The following is a 21,349-nucleotide window of genomic DNA, read 5'->3' as shown; positions in this document are numbered from 1 at the left end:
TATGCATAGATTATAACAGAGAGTAGCAGTGGTGTAAAGGGGGGGGGCCTGAGGACCCATGCCAAATCTTTTCAGTCTCCTGAGGGGGAATAGGTTTTGTCGTGCCCTTTTCACGACTGTCTTGGTGTGCTTGGACCATGTTAGTTTGTTGGTGACGTGGACACTCTCAACCTGCTCCACTACAGCCCCGTCGATGAGAATGGGGGCGTTCTCGGTCCTCTTTTTCCCTGTAGTCCACAATCATCTCCTTTGTCTTGATCACGTTGAGGGAGAGGTTGTTGTCAGCACTTCCTCAGAGAAATAGTTTTCTGTCCTACTGACCGACAATGTTGCACATTCTTAGCATAGGTTTGATTCAAGTCGTTTGCCATCTACTGTTTGGCACTCCATTAGCTAGTCTATATCTTTGGAGTTAAAGCCACTATCTTTTGCTCGTTCATGCAATCATAATGGATTTTGTTTGTTTGCCCCCCCTTCTGCAGCTTTTTATCGTTACCAACGATATCAGCACATTCTCTCCCATCCACCAGTGTAAGTTGATAATGAGTCTGTAGGATTCTGAAGAAGCCTTGGTTGATTAAACACTGATTGGGCAGAACATTGTGGCCTTGTGTTCAATGGCTGGGCTAATTACTTTTCCACCGGGTTGCTAGCAGACGACACACTTTGATCTTTGGAAGCCCACTCATTCCACTTAGTCTTGTACACTGCACCACCACACACACACACACACGCACGCACGCACACACACAGAGTCATATAGCATCCACAAGTGAAAAAGACTGCAAGGTAACAGCGGGTTAGCTCCTGTACAACGGCAGCATAATTCCACTGGCGGCAGGTAGCCTAGCGGTTAAGAGTGTTGGGCCAGTAAACGAAAGGTTGCTGGTTTGAATTACTGAGCGGGAAAGGTGGACAAATGGTCCGTTCTGCACTTCAGCAAGGCAGTTAACCCCCAACAACTACCGGCTCCCCGGGCACCGATGATTTGGACGACAGCGGCCAGCACCGCTCTGATTCAGAGGGGTTGGGGTTAAATGTGGAAGATCCATTTTGGTTGAATGCAACTGATCTGGTATACCCTTTCCCTGTTCCACACTATAAAAGCTGTCATTTTCCTATCTGAAGATCAATCCGTCTCGCAGACAGACACATTGTCTTGACTCTGCCTCAGAGAAGCATGTGCACATGACAGCGTTCATGATTGACCGGTTTTCCCAGTTTTTTTTTTTTTTTTTTTTTTTTGCCGCTTCTATTTTTGGCTACCTAAAGTAGAGGGGGCCTTGTGTTCAGCTGTCACACAGAAGCATCCATTTTAATATTTGAATCCACCTGGATTTTCCACATTGGACTTTCGGTCAGTGCAGTTGTTGCCCAGTTTTGTTAGCCAGGCTTATCCTCCAGCTCTACCCCTAGACGTTTAGCATAATTTGGAGCTCTGGTTATTAACTGTGTGGAGGTGAAAACACCACTACCAGCTAAATTCCAACCATAATTAGCATTAGCCTTACGGCTCTCTGTCCAGTATCCCAGAAGAGAGGTTGTTGACCTGTCTTGTGTGCCTGGATGTGGACACTCCTCTCTGGGTGTGTTTGCTGCTGCAGCTGGGTGTGGATCGATGGTGCAGGGTGTGATAGGCTATGCTGCCTAGGGGGACCTGTAATTCAATACCACAGACACAGACTGCCTCTAGCTTCTGCTCTCTCTGTAACAAGCTTCCTCCACCACCACCTAAATCCCATTTCCCCTCCTCTACACCCTCCTCTGGCTTCCTTCCTCAACCTTATTGTTAATGTGCACGAACGCTGGATAAGTGTGTTTGTGCGTAATTGGACTGCAATGCACTTCGGTGTACATATTGTCATTTTATGCAGCTTGTGCATGACACGTGCTTTTGCCTTATTGTGCTTTTGCATCATGAATTTGCACTACATATTTTGTCAATATACGCTACATGACCTGCTCTTCAAACATCTCATTCCAAAATCATGGGCACTAATATGGAGTTGGTCCCCCCTTTGCTGCTATAACAGCCTCCACTCTTCTGGGAAGTTTTTTGGAACATTGCTGCGGGGACTTGCTTCCATTCAACCACAAGAACATTAGTGAGGTCGGGCACTGATCTTGGGCGATTAGGCCTGGCTTGCAGTCGGCCTTCCAAATTCATCCCAAAGGTGTTCAATGGGGTTGAGGTCAGGGCTCTGCAGGCTAGTCAAGTTCTTCCACACCGATCTCAACAGACCTTTTCTGTATGGACCTCGCTTTGTGCATAGGGGCATTGTCATGCTGAAACAGGAAAGGGCCTTCCCCAAAGTGTTGCCACAAAGTTGGAAGCACATAATTGTCTAGAATGCCATTGAATGCTGGAGCATTAAGATTTCCCTTCACTGGAATTAAGGGGTCTAGCCCAAACTATGAAAAACAGCCCCAGACAATTATTCATCCACCAAACTTTACAGTTGACACTATGCATTCAGGCAGGTAGCATTCTCCTGGCATCCGCCAAACCCAGATCCCTCTGTCGGACTGCCAGATGGTGAAGCTTCATCACTCCAGATAACACGTTTCCACTGCTCCAGAGTCCAATGGTGCCGAGCTTCACGCCTCTCCAGCCGATGCTTGGCATTGTGCTTGGGGATGTTAGGCTTGTGGGAGGCTGCCCGGCCATTGAATCCCATTTCATGAAGCTCCCAACAAACAGTTATTGTACTGACATTGCTTCCAGAGGCAGTTTGGAACTCTGTAGTGAGTGTTGCAACCGAGGACAGACGATTTTTACGTTACGCGCTTCGGCACTCCCGTTTTGTGAGCTTGTGTTTCCTACCACTTTGAGGCTGAGCCGTTGTTGCTCCTACACATTTCCACTTCACAATAACAGCACTTACAGTTGACCGGGGCAGCACCAGCAGGGCTGAAATTTTACGAACTGACTTGTTGGAAAGGTTGCATGCTATGATGGTGCCACATTGAAAGTCACTGAGCTCATTAGCTAGGCCATTCTACTGCCAATGTTTGTCTATGCAGATTGCATGGCTGTGTGCTCGATTTCATACACCCATCAGTAGCGGGTGTGGCTGAAATAGCCGAATCCACATACTTTTGTTTATATAGTGTCTATGCAGTGTTTGTGCAGTTGTGTGCGTCTGTATGTCACTTTCGTACCAGCATTAATACCAAACACACTATTCCCAGGGCTTATCTTGCTCCTGTCACGCCTGCCCTGGCTCCTTGATGTACATCTGGTGGGGATGGGTTGGTCATTAGAATATTGGGATTTATCTGGCACAGTGGAGCGGTAAGCAGAACAGCTAGCGCCACGGGAAGACCGCCGGCCCTTTGTCATAATGATGCTGCTGCTGCATTTCACCCTTCTCTGAGTGCACAATTCATTTACACCCACCTCCATATTCTCCCATAATCCCCCTCTTTCAATCAGAGTGCAATCTGAGCAAGCCACTGTGATAGGCTAAGAGGCGTCTATTGTGGATCACACGTCTTCGTTTGCCCCATAGAAGAGACGGAACCAGTTTTACCTGCCTCTGTTCCAGGGGGAGATGGAATGATGATACGCAGGTGTGCATTTTAAGCCCTGAGGTAATGCGGTCAGCAGAGGGATTTAGGAGGAATGGGGTGTCTCACTATGGTGAGGTGTGGCACTACTATCCTAGTCTCTGGCCACACTTGTGACAGTGACACATCTGGGACAAGTCTAGTGATTGGGGGAGGGGAAAACCCCCTCTGCAGTTACTCTTCCTGGTCTGATCACAACCCCTAGTTCCTCTTTCTAACCCATCAGTTTTTACAGAAATGAATGAAATAAATTCAGCAAAAAAAGAAACGTCCTCTCACTGTCAACTGCGTTTATTTTCAACAAACTTAACATGTGTAAATATTTGTATGAGCATAACAAGATTCAACAACTAAGACATAAACTGAACAAGTTCCACAGACATAACAGAAATGGAATAATGTGTCCCTGAACAAAGAGGGGGTCAAAATCAAAGTAACAGTCAGTATCTGGTGTGGCCACCAGCTGCATTAAGTACTGCAGTGTATCTCCTCCTCATGGACTGAGATGTTACCCCACTCTTCTACCAAGGCAGATGCCTTGGTAGTTCCCAAACATTTCTGGGTGGACTGGCCCTAGACCTCACCCTCCGATCCAACAGGTCCCAGACATGCTCAATGGGATTGAGAGCCGGGCTCTTCCCTGGCCATGGCAGAACACTGACATTCCTGTCTTGCAGGAAATCACACACAGAACGAGCAGTATGGCTGGTGGCATTGTCATGCTGGAGGGTCATGTCATGCAGGAAGGGTACCACATGAGGGAGGAGGATGTCTTCCCTGTAATGCGCAGCGTTGAGATTGCCTGAAATGACAACGAGCTCAGTCCGATGATGCTGTGACCCTCCACCTCCAAATCGATCCCGCTCCACAGTACAGGCCTCGGTGTAACTCTCATTCCTTTGACGATGAACGCGAATCCGACCATCACCCCTGGTGAGACAAAACCGCGACTCATCAGTGAAGAGCACTTTTTGCCAGTCCTGTTTGGTCCAGCGACGTTGTTGCCGGTGAGGATCTGACTTACAACAGGCCTACAAAGCCCTCAGTCCAGCCTCTCTCAGCCAATTACGCACAGTCTGAACACTGATGGAGGGATTGTGCGTTCCTGGTATAACTCAGGCAGTTGTTGCCATCCTGTACCTGTCCCGCAGGTGTGATGTTTGGATGTACTGATCCTGTGGTGTTGTTACACGTGTCCGTCCTGTCTCCCTGTAGTGCTGTCTTCGGCGTCTCACAGTATGGACATTGCAATTTATTGCCCTGGACACATCTGCAGTCCTCATGCCTCCTTGCAGCATGCCAAAGGCACGTTCACGCAGATGAGCAGGGACCCTGGGCATCTTTCTTTTGGTGTTTTTCAGAGTCAGTAGAAAGGCCTCTTTAGTGTCCTAAGTGGTCATAACTGTGACCTTAATTGCCTACCGTCTGAAAGCTGTTAGTGTCTTAATGGCCGTTCCACAGGTGCATGTTCATTAATTGTTTATGGTTAATTGAACAAGCATGGGAAACCGTGTTTAAACCCTTTACAATGAAGATCTGTAAAGTTATTTGGATTTTTACAAATTATCTTTGAAAGCCAGGGTCCTGAAAAGGGGACGTTTCTTTTTATGCTGAGTTTAGATAGGTGTAAGTTAGGTGTAGCCATCAGTTTGCATGCTCTTCTCTATCTCTCTGTCTCTGTGTGTGTGTGAAAAGGCAGTTGTATTCCTTTCTCCAGTGTTGATGACTGGAGGGATGTGTGATTACCTCTGTGGCGTTAAGTGGGTTCCCCCCTTCTTCTTCTCCTCCTTTTTCACATTTAATTCCTCCCAGAGACAGATGATGGGTAATTGAGAATGAAGATGCCATTCTTGGAGCCTAGTGACAATTAGGCTGCTCATTCATATTAGATCTGTTTGAATGGTTTTATTTTGAAGAGAAATGGGCACATCGCCCATTGGAAACCATGACTGATCTTGAAGCTGTGTGGTGTCCACATGCCAGTGGCTTACTGCTAATCAGTGGTCTTACAGTGTTCGCTGCTCATTTTCCATGCTTGAATTTGTGGGTTTTGTTGGCCCAGATTTTATTGAGGTTTTCTCTGCTGCCTCTCCTATCAAATAGTCCTTTATCGTGCTACTGTATGATGTAAGAAGTTGTCATTGCTTAAGTGCTGTTAATATTGAATGTGTAGAGTATGTCCCATGGGAGATGTTCCAGTAGGTGCTTCCTTATTAACCAGAGCTATAAGACCTCATGACTCACTCTGATTTTAAACATGGATTTGCGTTAATGCCGTCAACATTTCTGTGTTGGTGAACAGTAGTAGCTTATATTAAAAAAATAAAAATAAAAACAGTTTCTGCCTATGACAGGCTATTGAGACTGTGATGAAAGAGACATTGAGTCTCTATAAATTTGTTCACCTACAGTCCTTGTCTAGTAAATTTAAAGTCATAGACTGGGTGTTTCTAGGGATACATGAGAATCATTGAGATGACGGGATTGTCTCATGTACAGTAGGTGATTCTGACAGGCGTCTTAAAATCAAAAGCACCCAATGATGTTTATGGCTGCTCATGACACTTGATGACTTCAAAATATGAAAAACCCAGGTTAGGTTTAACGAGAAGGGCAGTGTCAGCTCTGCCCTCTGAAATGGCAATCTGGTGTCGACCACATGCTTAGCATGGGGTGGAATTCCCACTACCCACTGCCAGCTTCCTCACTCTGTCAGGCATAGCTAGTGGGTTCTTTGAACTACTGTATGCCTGGCGCTTAACATGCATTATTGATGGTAAGGGGCTGTTCTGCGACGGCAGAGGCCTTTTCTGCTCCATTACCGGACTCCCACTGGGACGTAGACACTACCTGTGAGATGCACACTTCACCCCAGCTAGCATTTCGGTTACACGGTTAGTACTGTATTTCTACTAGGGAAACTTCACTTTAGTTACGGTTGGCTAACACAGTTAGCAATGACCTCCTCTATTTCTATGTGCCCTAGCTGTAAGAAGCCTCTGTCTGCCTGTTGCAAAGCTTTAGTCATTAGCGTTAGACTGGCTTCTCTAATCCGCCAGCAGCACCCTGGGGACAACTGCAGGAAGTGTGTACCGCAGGCCACATGATGGAATAAGCTCTCCTCCACCTTTTTTCTTTCTCTCTCTCTCTCCGTCTCTTGGTTGATTTCCCTTTCCCACTTTAGCTCTGTCTCACTCACATGTGCACCTCTCTTTCATTGTCTCCCCCTCTCCATGTCCTCTGCATACTCTCTTCCTCACACTCAATCCCGCTCCCTCTAGCTTTGCTCTCATACACACACTCCCCTTTCCACTCAGGTGCTGTTGAGCTCGACTGATGACCTTCAGTGTGACCTCCAGAATCTAGCTAGCAACCTTTCAGACAGGAAGTGAGGGGAAGGCCACTCATGACTTGAAGAGCTGTCTGCACAGTAAAGGCCTCAGACGTAACGCATCAACACAGCGTGAGCTGGTGTGAGGATGGATTTGTAAAAGGGCCGCTTTTCATAGGCGTGAGAAATTGTGACAGGAACATTATAGGCTAGGCTAAGACCGGCTCAGTTGAGCTTTTCGCTAGCAGCCTGGCTGTCTGTCACTAGATCTCACTCACTGCAGGCCTATGTGCCAAGTTGTTTAACTGAGAGACGGCGGCGCTTAACTTTTCGCAGGGGTGCAGACCTGGGGTCAGGCCTCCTCGATAAGGGTGCACTGTAGCCAGCCTCGGTGCCTTTGTCCAGGGGGAAGGTTTTTTCCATCGCACCGGAGAACTGGGTCAAGGGGATTAATTTCCTGGCCTGGCTGGATCTAGTCGTTCGGCGCTAATGGGAGATTAGCTGGGAAGTTTCAGTTCCAAAACGTCTCTGGGTGCCGCCTGCCTGTTCTTCACATGGGTTGGGGGGATATTTAGGAAGTGATTGGTGCCTCTAAATAGGGGTGGTTGGGATGTGGAATGGGCAAAGGAGGGGGTTTGAAGGGGTTGGATGTTTTCCCACCCCTGCTGTTCATCAATGTGACTGGATGAATTACAGGGGGCATTGTGTTCATGGGGGGGCAGGCTGGCCAGGAATCAGGTGGTGTAGGGGGGTATCTATTGGCCTTCTATTACCAGAACACTTTCATTACCATTGGGTGGTGGAGGGTCTTTTAAAAAAAATAAAAAAAATTGTATATACAATCTTTTGATTGGCCACCCACAATTCCCCATTGCTTTTATTTTATTGGCGGTCTGGTGTCCATTTTGTTTCTCAAAGTCACTGCAGACAAAGAGTTATGAATAGGGTAATTGCTCAGCTCGGAGTAATGTGCCCTTGAGCGTAATAGTGTAATGGGCTATTAGCAGCTCTATGTTAATTGTTTTAGCCTTTCTCGCGGCGCAGTCAGGGCAGTGTGTGAATAGCCTCGCTCGCTCGCTCTCGCTCTGCTCTGCTGTTACATGGTTCATAGAAGCTATGTTTTGCCCAGCGTTCTTTTTGCAGCCGCTGTATTCCTCATAGATATCTGTAATGAGGTTGTGAGCACAGCACCACTGGGGGTTTGGTAAGTAGTGGAATTAAGAGGGCCTAATGAGGTTTCTCTCTCTCCCTCTCCTCATCCCTTTGGTCTCTTCACTCTCATTTGCTTCCCACAGCAGTCTAAAGTCAACCCTATCTGTACAGTAGGTACACTCATGACAGACAGACAGACTGACTCTTTCCTCTCAGAAAAACAACAGTATTGACAAAGCTTCTAGAATGTTTTCTCATGTTTCATTTTCAGAATCACTTGTTGACCCGTGGGTTTAAAATCGTTTTGGAGAGGCTATGTTAGAATATTTGTGTCAGCTAGTCGGGGTGAGGGGTATCTGTTTTTTGCACTGATTAATGTCTCTTCAGGTGATGTTTTCATGGAGAGGAGGATATTATGTCTACGTGTGAGTAACATTGGCCTCTCTCTCTTCCACTACCTAGGTATCGGTAAGAATGTGATCTGTGACCGAACCGCCACCCCACTGGATGCCTTTCGCATGATGTCGGCCGCCCAGTACTACCCCAAGCTGCTGAGCATCATGGGAAACGTACTGCGCTTCCTTCCCGCCTTCGTACGCATGAAGGAGCTAGTGGAGGAGGGCTACGTGGGGGAGCTGCTGGTCTGCGAGGCTCAGGTCCACAGCGGCAGCCTGTTGGGTAAGAAGTACAACTGGAGCTGTGACGACCTGATGGGCGGTGGGGGGCTGCACTCGGTAGGCAGCTACATCATTGACCTGCTCACCTTTCTGACGGGCCAGCGGGCGGCCAAGGTGCACGGCTTCCTCAAGACTTTCGTCAAGCAGACGGAGCACATCTGCGGCATCCGACAGATCACCAGTGACGACTTCTGCACCTTCCAGATGGTGCTGGAGGGCGGCGCCTGCTGCACCGTCACACTCAACTTCAACGTGCCTGGTGACTTCCGCCAGGAGGTGATCGTGGTGGGCACGGTGGGCCGGCTGACAGTCATTGGCACGGACCTGTACGGCCAGAAGAACACCATGGAGGGAGGGCCGGAGCTACTTCTGAAAGACAGCACCCCTCTGGAGAAGGCCTCCCTACCGGAGAAGGCTTTCAGTGACATCCCTTCGCCCTACCTGACAGGAACCATCCGTATGGTGCAGGCGGTGCGTCAGGCCTTCGAGGACCAGGACGACCGGCGCACGTGGGATGAAAGGCCGCTGACTATGGCGGCCACATTTGAGGACTGCCTGTACGCACTTTGCGTGGTGGACACCATCAAGAAGTCCAACCAGTGCGGCGAGTGGCAGAACATTGAGGTAATGAAAGAGGAGCCCGAGGTAAGCCCGGCGTACCTTATCAGCGAGGCCATGCGGCGCAGCAGGATGTCGCTCTACTGCTAGCACTGGCACCTAAATGGCTGTCTGGTGCTAGGGACTGGGGGTGAGAGAGCTGTCACTGTGCCCTCATTGGTTCGCTACCCTAAAAAGATGTGAACAGTGATGAACTCTCTCCAATCTCATTGTCCTCTCTTCTGCATGATCTATTCTGGAATCACTACGCCGCGCATCGTGACTCTGAGAAAGTGGAGGAATAAAGAGCACCTCCAAAAAGAAAAAGGCGTTGCTATGGATGCTACACTCGGGACAACAGTGGTTTAACTGTACCTCTAGAGAGGTGAATGTTTAATCCCCAGGGGGCTTCGGACCCTGTCTCTGTGTGTGTCTGCTGTGTGTGAAACCAGAGAAGAAAAACGCAGAGAAATCAATTGTTTGTCTGGTAGGGCTTTTAGTGAGGTCCCCTCCTCCGGTTAAGTATGCAATAAATCCAATCAGAGCTCCAGGCTAGTGGAATTAAGTCATCCTAAGCAAAAAAAGGTGTGGTGGGTCCCCACTCATTCGCACTCAGAATTATGTCATCCTGCCTGAATCGAGGGAATGCCTTTTTTTGCCTGCTTCTCGTTTTTGTAGTAACGTCCATATGCAATAGACCGACACATAATCTGTGGATGGTGGTGCAATCCCATGCTATGCTGTGAGTAAAACCTAGGCACATGTTTTCTATCCCCATGTTTTCAATCTCAAGGTCATGCCTGTTGCTAAGCTAATATCCTTAGCTTAGCCAGCTAGGTTAGCGGTGCATGCGATTAAAGCTTCTTACACAACAGCAGCGATGTAGAGTGAAACAATCAGTAATAGTGTCCCTCTGGGTTAGTGCATGAATGGGACACTTCCACGCATGAAACATTCCCATCTGCTTGTAAAGACTAGTGTTTTGTGACTCTTTATAGTTTGTGTAAATATGTAGCTTAGTACTACTAACAGCAGGGCAAGTAGAACATGGCCTATTTTTTTATTTTTTGAGAAGACCTCTGGTTTTCACCTCATCACTATCCACATCACTATCCACACAGGTTACACAAGATAATGGTAGTACAGTAGCATAAATTCACGAAGCCAAAACATTTTTGTATTTTATTCAAGCTCGATCTTATTGTTTCCCCCATTGTTGATTGTGTTCTCAAATTATGCTACTGTATGTCGCCATCTGCATTTGCCTACTTTTCCATGGTCTTGTATAATACAAAAAAGTGAATATGGTTTAAAATGTGTCATGATATAAATGTACTGTATGTATTTTATTTGTTTTTAAACTGCAAAAGACAGGAACTGGAACATGTTTTGATACACACACTGTTCAGTATAAAATTATTTATTTTTAATTTTGGACTGATTTTGTACTGTGTCGGGAGAAGAAGTCTAGTTCGTGGGCGACAGTTGAGGTAAGAGAGGCCTTTTAGTATTCAGTTTCTCTGTGTGTTGGTCCACACTGTGGGATGTCTGAAGACAATGACTACTTTGGTTGGAGTATATAGACATTTTTTAATCATGTGATCCTAATTTGTAATAAATGTTGATAGGTGCAGCCATTTTAAGATTTGTAGCTATTTAACCGTTATCTGTCCAGTCGGCCATTTTGCCCTGTATTCATGTTTCATCGATGTGATATATTGTGTTTGACAGTGGGCTTTGGAACATTTCATATTTTTCTGACCATGCTCCAGTTTATTTGGCGTTTGTCGTGCAAGTTTATTTTTTTCAGTAGCTTTTCAACCAACAAGACAAGCTTCTCACGTGCCCGCTGACCTTTCCCAAGTTCTGTAAATATTATCTTACTCTGATGGGTGGCCATGATGTGTTCTGCATAGAAACATGATAAGATGTCACCTGTTATACCATTGCAGATCATAATACTGTAGACTTTCCCCTTTGTCCACTGAGGACCTTTTATACCATAAACATGCCTTGATCTTTTCAATGAAACCTGGACAACATTATACTGGAATAAACTCTCCAAAGTTGCACACTATGGTATAAGAACCTCCCCGGTTACTTGATGGACTTTGCCATTTAAAGGATGGAGACATAGAACAACGTCTAAAGATGTGCTCTTTCCAACTCTCTCTGTTAGTCCCCTATATTCCAATCCCGGGTCAAGGGCCTTGTTTCAAACAACGCTCCTCTAAAGCTGCACCCAGAGAACAGGAGAGGAAGTCCCCTGTTGAGGCCTTATAGGGAGGACGTAGGAACCGTGGTTTAGTCCCCAGTCTTTCAGTCTGGATAAAACTATAGCTTTACATATATGACAGGAAGGAAATGGGGACTAAATTAAATCAAACACTTGAAGTAAACCCTTGCGAACACTTCACATTATAACGTATGCTGAATCAAACTTATTCTCATGTAATATCAATGTAGGGGAGAAAGGATCAATGCGAAGTAGAGAGGAGTCCCTTTGCCGGTTTGATCCAGCACCCATGTGTATTTAGGCTTAATCCTACATCTTGCTAAGGTGCTGTAGAGCAGTCCTCCTCAAACCTCTCTGGAACCCCCAAATGTTTTCCTGATTCACCTCGTCAAGGGTTGTGTTTCTCTGCCCAGACATTGATGACGCATGCCAGTTATTACAATGCCTGGATGGGTATTTTGCGTATCAGATAACCACATATGTTAGAGCAATCTGGTGCCCGACGGCACAGTTGATGAGGTGGCACGTGACCATTGGTTGAGTCATGCAACTTCTGACCAGGGGAATGCAACCAAGGGCTTGACGATAAGTTGAATCAGGTGGAATAGATCAAATACGTGGAATGGCTGGTGGTCCCCGAGGAGAGGTTTGAGGATCACTGCTCTAGAGGCACCTTACCATTTTCTTCTACACTGAACAAAAATATAAACGCAACATGCAACAATTGCAAGGATTTTACAATTAGTTATAATTCATGGAAGGCAATCAGTCATTTGAAATGAATTTCTCAGGCCCTAATCTATGGATTTCACATCACTGGGAATACAGATATGCATCTGTTGGTCACAGACACCTTAAACGAAAAGGTTGGGGCGTGGATCAGAAAACCAGTCAGTATTTGGTGTGACCTCCATCATGCAGCGCGACTCCTTCGCATGGAGTTGATCAGACTGTTGATTGTGGCCTGTAGAATGTTATCCCACTCCTCTTCAATGGCTGTGCGAAGTTGCTGGATATTGTCGCAACCTGGAAAACGCTGTCGTACACATCGATCCAGAGCATCCCAAACATGGGTGACATGTCTGGTGAGTATGCAGGCCATGGAAGAACTGGGACATTTTCAGCTTCCAGAAATTGTATACAGATCTTTGCGACATGGGGCCCTGAATTCTGCCAGGTTCTCAACTAGCCTACCTGGTTAAATAAAATTATCATTCTGAAACATGAGGTGATGGCGGCAGATGAATGGCACGACAATGGGCCTCAGGATCTCGTTACAGATTCTATGTGTATTCAAACTGCCATCAATAAAATGTAATTGTGTTCGTTGTCCGTAGCTTATGCCTGCCCACACCATAACCCCACCGCCACCATGGGGCACTCTGTTTACCACGTTGACATCAGCAAACCACTCGCCCACGCAACGCCATACGTTGCCATTTGCTTGGTACAATTGAAACCAGGATTCATCTGTGAAGAGCACACTTCTCCAGTGTGCCAGTGGCCATCAAAGGTGAGCATTTGCCCACTAAAGTCGGTTACGACGCCAAAATACAGTCAGGTCAAGACCCTGGTGAGGACGACGAGCATGCAGATGAGCTTCCCTGAGACGGTTTCTGACAGTTTGTGCAGATATTCTTCAGTTGTGCCAACCCACAGTTTCATCAGCTGTCAGGGTGTCTGGTCTCAGACGATCCCGCAGGTGAAGAAGCCAAATGTGGAGGTTCTGGGCTGGCGTGGTTACACGTGGTCTGGACGTACTGCCAACTTCTCTAAAATGACATTGGTAGAGAAATTAACATTACATTCTCTGGCAAAAGCTCTAGTGGACATTCCTACAGTCAGCATGCCAATTGCACGCTCCTTCAAAACTTGAGACATCTGTGACAAAACTGCACATTTTAGAGTGGCCTTTTATTGTCCCCCGCACAAGGTGCACCTATGTAATGATCATGCTGTTTAATCAGCTTATTGATATGCCACACCTGTCAGGTGGATGGATTAGCTTGTCAATGGAGAAATGCTCATGAACAGTGATGTGAACAAATGTGTGCACAACATTTGAGAGAAATAAGCATTTTGTGCTTATAGAACATTTCTGGGATGTTTTATTTCAGCTCATGAAACATGGGACCAACACTTTACATGTTGCGTTTTATATTTCTGTTCAGTGTAAATATCCAGGCCAGTTGATGTAAAATGGGTTGGGTATTCAAGTTGTTGAATATTTAATGTCTGAAATTATAAGATTTCATGCATCTGATGTCTGCTGATTTTGATTTATACATTTGAATTTAATCTGGGGGTGTCAAACTCATTCCACGGAGGGCCTAGTGTCTGCAGGTTTTGTTTTTTCCTTTCAATTAAGCCCTAGACAACCAGGTGTGGGGAGTTCCTTACTATTTACTTAATTCATCAGTCAGGTTCAAGGGAGGAGCGAAACCCGCAGACACTCTGCCCTCCTTGGAATGAGTTTGACACCTGTGATGTAATTTCTTTATGCCATTTATTTTTTTTATAAAGTGTATGTTTCAGGTATCAGCTAATATTGGTTATGTTTTATGATGAAATGGATATGGATTTGAATGGACAACTGCTGTATTACCATCAAAGCTGCAACACCTGGAGTATTACTACTGCGGTCAATACAACTGGAAGACGTGTATCACTGTACCTGAAGGTATTACCCTGAGAGCACTGTAGGGGTGCCGTTGTCTGAGACACTGTAGTCACTGTCTGTCTAGTATGGGGGGAAAAAGAAGACCAGTCACATTACTTATTGTCATTGCTCACTTCGCTTGTGGGTTCTTACGATGCATCCAGCTCTTGGCTTCAAAAAATAACTAAACTTGAAACACGGGGGAGATGTTACAGTTCAAAATGTTAAGTGTGTGTGTTGCTGAAATGTATATATTTTAGATCTCCTTGCTGTGCCAGCATTTACAAACACTTGAGGAGATGGGGTTTCCTGCTTCAGTATAGCTAGTAATCTAGCTATGTGTGATAGATTTGGGAAACAAAGACTCAAATGTGGTTTGGCCACCTGACTCTGCAATTCCCCTCCCCCTCTCCCTGCCCTCAGTGCCCTAAGGGGGTCACTCTGTTCATAATGAGAGAAGCAACCTCAAAGAAGGTGCTTCTTGTGCACCCTCAGTTCGTCACCTAGCAACCACTGTGGCAGCCACTGTGCCAAAACTCAGCCCATCTTGGATTTTTTTCCCCCCACTCATTCTCTCTCCTTTTCCTGTCTCTGTTTCTGTCTGTGTTTTGTGTTTCACTGACACACTTTCTTCCTCTCTCAACATTTCTCTTCTTCACTCTTTTATTCTGTCTGTCTGCCTCTCTCTCACACACACACAGACAGCCTGGAGGACAAACTCACTTGGTGCTTCTGCAGACCTCTGCTACCTTAGCATTTAGTTCACCATTCTGTTTAAAGAGCCTCTTATATTTAAGCTGTAAGAGGACATATGATATTGATATTTCCCCCACATTTCACCTACCATACAAAGTGTCCTTTGTCATTCATTATGTCACAGACAAAGCAACCACTGGGCAAGGAGGCTTACATTAAGCCTGCTTATTTTGATGAAAAAATAATTGTTGTAATTGTATTGATGATGATGACGATGGTCATTTGATATGTTATGTCTTATCTCAATGTAGACATGATGGCAAAAGTCAGTTAAGCAAATGACTACTGCTGTTAGTTGGGTGACTGTTTCCCTTCATACTGAGGAAACCCTAAACTACTCCTACTTGCCCTAGTGTCCATTTTCTTGACTCCAGGCTGGAGTAGCCAATCAGGCAGTAGCCAATCTGGTAGTCCCAGACTCCCGGCCCCTTTTGTTTACTGGGCTCATTAGGTCAGAAGTGGTGACTATGGTGACCGCTGAAAAGGGTGACACATGCACACCGGAACCCTCCAACAGGTTAGTAAATGCTGATAATCACAGTTTGCTGTATCGTTCAATTGCTTAGTTCATGTTGAAGGAAATATCCGTCTTGATGCTGTAATGATGTTTGTTGACTATTTATTATACTATAAGTATATTGTGGACGCATGGACCTTTTTGTAAATATTTTGAACCAATAGGCTCATATTAATCAGTCTTAAACTAGAGAATGTACTGTAGGAATATATTTATATCTATATTTTCTATATATCTGAAAATGACAGTTGTGATTTGGGAGTTGGGTTGAGAAGAGGTGGTGGGTGTCACATTAATAACGGTCCTCATTTCTCTCTTTGTGGACTATGGAAAGGCATGATCATGTGCATCTGTTAATGGAGTCTTCATTCATGCCTTGGGCTGGCTCTGTGAACCCTTTGTCAGTGTTCTACTGTTTGATCTCCCCGCTCCAGTGCTCTGCATCGCTATTGTGTATGTGTGTGTTAACAGTAAGCGAATGTGTGTGTGTGTGTTGCTGGGGGGGGGGATGTGTCTTGTTCTGAACACATCACCCTGGTGTTCATGAAAGCCTGCAACATGGTTTACTGCTTTAAAACTTGTCCGATGCTGCAGTTTAGGGATAAAAAAAAAATTGATACCTACCTACACCTTGTCATGGTTTCCTTTCTTCACTGCATCACAGCCTTATCAATGCACATAGTCTGGAATTACTCAGACATATCAGTAGTTACTCAGGCCCTTCATCACGCTCCTCTCCCTCCATCTCTTCACACACATTAGCCTTTTCCAGTTGCGGCTAACCAGAATGGTAAGATTAGCTTGAATACTGACATACACATTGATGTTTTGAACCTCCTGATGTCAGTAAAGACCATCTCTAAAGAGGTGCTGACAGAGGCCTTCTGCTGCCACCTAGTGACTGGAATAGAAACTGCCTGTTATCTCCACAACCACTATCAACATGATGCAGAACTATTTAATGACACTATTTTAGGGCTTGTGGTTTTCCTTCCTTCTAATCTGGGACTAAATCAGATGTGGGACATGTGTAAGCAATGACTCTATGTAACCTGAAAGGTTTCTGCCTCCTTATTTGCAGCTCTTGTAAAAGTTGTCTCCCTCATGTTTCACCCCAGATAACCTCCTATTCAACTCGGTAGAAAATGTGAAGGGGAAACAACCAAAAGGAATGAATTAAGGCCCACACCCACAGTTCCACCAAACAACATCAAACAGACAATTTCCCTGCAGAATGGCGTCAAACGTGGTTTCTATATGTTAGATGTGTTTAACACCGTTCCATATATCCCCTTCCAGCCATTACAATGAGTCTGTCCTCCTAAAGCTCCTCCCACCAGCCTCTGGTGTGCAATGCACAAGAAGCCGGTTAAAACCCGCTGTAAATTCACATCAATGAAATGTGTGGCCGTGGTACTTTATAAAGGAGCTTAAGGGGGGCTAGAGCAATCTGCTGGTAATGCAAGGTACATTTAAATGGCAGTGATATGGAGAGAAAGAGAGAGATGGTTTGATGCCCCTGCAGAGAACTGTGGCAGAGTTTTACACCCCCCCCCGCCCGCTTTATCTGAATGCTTTAATAGCTACATCAATTTGGGTTAATCTCATCCTGTCATAGTGTCAGAGGATTGAGACGACTTTAATATGGAGAGAATGATGCCCCGTGGGGGAGAGAGAGATTGGGAGCGAGAGACTGTACTGCACATCAAATGTATAAATCAAACGCACCAAAACAAATGTGACTGATTTACGTATTTGATGTGCAGTACAGTCTCTCTCGCTTCTCTTTCTATTGCTTCCAAATCTGTCTCTTACTCTCCATATTAAAGTCGTCTCAATCCTCTGACACTATGACAGGATGAGATTAACCCAGATTGATGCGGCCATTAAAACATTCTGATAAAGGAGGAGTGGGATATAAAACCCTGCCACGGTTCTCTGTAGGAGCATCAAATCATCTCGCTTTCTCTATTTCCAATATCACTGGCATTTAAATGTACTTTGCATTATCTGCACATTCATTTTTCTACCTTTAATTCCACTCAACCACACACACACTACTTTGAACACCCCCTCTCTCCTTTCACTGTGAGTGACACTCAGGTAGTGAGACACCGGTTCACATTTTCTCTCCCTCGGTTTGAGATTGTGTGTGCGTGTAGCAAAGCCTGAGGGGATTATGATGTATTGTAGATACTTTAATATTTATGTTTCACTTTCATGGTCTGTAGCTAGATTTTAAAAAGATTACCGTCCTGGAGAGCTGCTGTGTGTGCAGGGTTTTATTTCTGCCCTGCAACAACATACTGGATTACACTTAGCTGCTCATCAGAACTTTGATTGACTGAATCAGGTGTGATAGGGGCTGGAGCAAAAGCCTGCACATCCAGTAGTTCTCCAGAAGGGTTGGCCACCAATGTTCTTTCATCGTCAATGTGCTTTATAACATGTCACCTTAATGCTGTTCACCGCTGTAGAACCTCTAGTGGGAGGAGCAGTGTCCATTTTTGTTCATAAACATTTTCAATTCTTAGTCAGAGAGGGCCTCGCACTTACATCAGACAACATTGTTGAATCTCTTTTCATAGAAAATCACTCCTGTTCATTTTTTGATGGTAAGTGGTAATTGGATACATATCTCGATTCTGACATTGGATTAATAGTGAAGATAACATTTGTTTGCTATTGGGGGATTACAACATACATTTATTTAAAAGTGAGAACCACCCACTGACATTGACTTTGAATACTTTATACTCCAGCTAACTATATCCCCTCATCTACGGTGGAAAGAAAAAGTATGTGAACCCATTGGAATTACCTGGATTTCTGCATAAATTGGTCATCAAATTTGAGTCACAAGTCACAACAATAGACAGTGTGCTTAAACTAATAACACACATTGTATTTTTCTTGTCTATATTGAATACATAATTGAAACATTCACAGTTTAGGTTGGGGAAAGTATGTGAACCCCTAGGCTAATGACTTCTCCAAATGCTAATTGGAGTCAGGAGTCAGCTAACCTGGAGTCCAATCAATGAGATGAGATGTTGGTTAAAATTGCCTTGTCCTATAAAAAAACTCACAAAATTTGAGTTTGCTATTCACAAGAAGCATTGCCTGATGTGAACCATGCCTCGAACTAAAGAGATCTCAGAAGACCTAAGACTAAGAATTGTTGACTTGCATAAAGCTGGAAAGGGTTACAAAAGTATCTCTAATAGCCTTGATGTTCATCAGTCCACGGTAAGACAAATTGTCTATAAATGGAGAAAATTCAGCACTGTTGCTACTCTCCCTAGGAGTGGCAATCCTGCAAAGATAACTGCAAGAGCACAGAGCAGAATACTCAATGAGGTTAACAAGAATCATAGTGTCAGCTAAAGACTTACAGAAATCTTTGGAACATCTTGACAAGTCTACAATACGTAAAACACTAAACAAGGAGGGCGTTCAAGGGAGAACATCACGGAAGAAGCCACTGCTATCCAAAAAAAAACATTGCTGCACATCTGAAGTATGAAAAAGTGCACCTGGATGTTCCACAGCGCTACTGGCAAAATATCCTGTGGACAGAAGAAATTATAGGAAGGAACAACTGTGTGGAGAGAAAAAAAGCACAGCACACAAACAAAACCTAATCCCAACTAAAGTATGGTGGTGGGAGCATCATGTTTGGGGCTGCTTTGCTGCCTCAGGGCCTGGACAGCTTGCTATCAGACAGAAAAATGAATTCCCAAATTTATCAAGACGTTTTGCAGGAGAATGTTAGGCTATCTGGTTGTCTAGCTCAACAGAAGTTGGGTGATGCAACAGGACAACGACCCAAAACACAGAAGTAAATCAACAGAATGGCTTCAACAGAAGAAAACACGCCTTCTGGACTGGCCCAGTCAGGTTCCTGACCTCAACCCGATTTGAGATGCTGTGGCATGACCTCAAAAGAGCAGTTCACACCGGACAGCCCAAGAATACTGCCTAACTGAAACCGTTTTATAAAGAGGAATGTTCCAAAATTCCTCCTGACAGTTGTGCAGGTCTGATCCACAACTACAGAAAACATTGGGTTAAGGTTATTGCTGCCAAAGGAGGCTCAACTAGTTAAATCCAAGGGTTCACATACTTTTCCCACCCTGCACTGTGAATGTTTACGCGGTGTGTCCAATAAAGACATGAAAACGTACAATTGTTTGTGTTATTAGTTTAAGCAAACTGTGTCTATTGCTGTGACCTAGATGAAGATCAGATCAGATTTTATGACCAATTTATGCAGAAATCCAGGTATTTCCAAAGGGTTCTTGCCACTGTATAAGCCCACAAGCGTGACCATGTTTCTTGAGATGTTTTTACAACTTGGAGTCCACCTGTGGTCAATTCAATTGATTGGACATTATTTGGAAAGGCACACACCGGTCTATATAAAAGGTCCCAAAGTTGACAGTGCATGTCAGAGCAAAAACCAAGCCATGAGGTTGAAGGAATTGTCCGTAGAGCTCAGAGACAGGATTGTGTCAAGGCACAGATCTGGGGAAGGGTACCAAAACATTTCTACAGCATTGAAGGTCCCCAAGAACACAGTGGCATCCATCATTCTTAAATGGAAGAAGTTAGGAACCATCAAGACTCTTCCTAGAGCCTGCCGCCCGGCCAAACTGAGCGATCGGGGGAGAAGGGCCTTGGTCAGGGAGGTGACCAAGAACCCGATGCTCACTCTGAAAGAGCTCTGGAGTTCCTCTGTGGAGATGGGAGAACCTTCCAGAAGGACAACCATCTCTGCAGCACTCAGGCCTTTCTGGTAGAGTGGCAAGACGGAAGCCACTCCTCAGTAAAAGGCACATGACAGCCTGCTTGGTGTTTGCCAAAAGTCACCTAAAGACTCTCAGACCATGAGAAACAAGATTCTCTGGTCTGATGATGCCAAGATTGAAACCCGTTGGCCTGAATGCCAAGCATCACTTCTAGAGGAAACCTGGCACCATCCCTACGGTGAAGCATGGTGGAGGCAACATCCTGCTGTGGGGATGTTTTTCAGCAACAGGGGCTGGGAGACTAGTCAGGATCGAGGCAAAGATGAATATTGTAAAGTACAGAGAGATCCTTGATGAAAACCTGCCCCAGAGTGCTTAGGCTGGGGCGAAGGTTCACCTTCCAAAAGGAAAACGACCCTAAGCACACAGCCAAGACAACGCAGCAGTGGTTTCGGGACAAGTCTATGTCCATGAGTGGCCCAGCCAGAGCACGGACTTGAACTCGTTCAAACATCTCTGGATAGACCTGAAAATAGCTGTGCAGAAACGCTCCCCATCCAATCTGACAGAGATTGAGAGGATCTGCAGAGAATGGGAGAAACTCCCCAAATACAGGTGTGCCAAGCTTGCAGCGTCAAACCCAAGAATACTCAAGGCTGTAATCACTGCCAGAGGTGCTTCAACAAAGTACTGAGTAAAGGGTCTGAATACTAATATAAATGCGATATTTCCGGTTTTTTAAAACTTTTCCTTTGTCATTATGGGGTATTGTGTGTAGATTGATGAGGGGAAAAAACTATTTAATCAATTTTAGAATAAGGCCGTAACCTAACAAAATCTGAAAAAGTCAAGGGGCCTGAATATTTTCCGAAGGCACTGTGCATGTAGAATATTTGACAAAAGTAATTGTGAGTGTTTATAGATCAGGCTGATGTGGAGTCTGCTTTCAAGACTTTTCTCACATCTTTCAACTTTGTATTTCACCACTGCTTTCCCTTAGTTAAACCACGTAAGAGAGCAGCAGAAGGGTTCTGGAAACATTGGTTTACAACCGGTCTCAAAGAATCCTCAGTATCAAGTTGTATAAAAAGTTCTGCAAATTA

At 45.1% G+C, this 21,349-nt stretch overlaps 1 protein-coding gene across 1 annotated transcript in view; it reads left to right on the top strand.

Moving 5' to 3' along the window:
• gfod1 (glucose-fructose oxidoreductase domain containing 1) overlaps nucleotides 1–11,399 on the top strand; it is a 38,794-nt gene extending 27,395 nt beyond the window's left edge. The window contains exon 2 of the mRNA XM_024392771.2: nucleotides 8,516–11,399. Coding sequence (XP_024248539.1) covers nucleotides 8,516–9,438 — 923 coding nt within the window. The 3' untranslated portion in view covers nucleotides 9,439–11,399. The remainder of the gene's footprint in view (nucleotides 1–8,515) is intronic.
• The last annotated feature ends 9,950 nt before the right edge of the window (nucleotides 11,400–21,349 follow it).

Source organism: Oncorhynchus tshawytscha, linkage group LG29 (genome assembly GCF_018296145.1).
Source record: "Oncorhynchus tshawytscha isolate Ot180627B linkage group LG29, Otsh_v2.0, whole genome shotgun sequence".
Classification (NCBI taxonomy): Eukaryota; Metazoa; Chordata; class Actinopteri; order Salmoniformes; family Salmonidae; genus Oncorhynchus; species Oncorhynchus tshawytscha.
The sequence above is the reverse complement of the archived record's forward strand: the minus strand, read 5'-3'. Positions and strand labels throughout refer to the sequence as shown.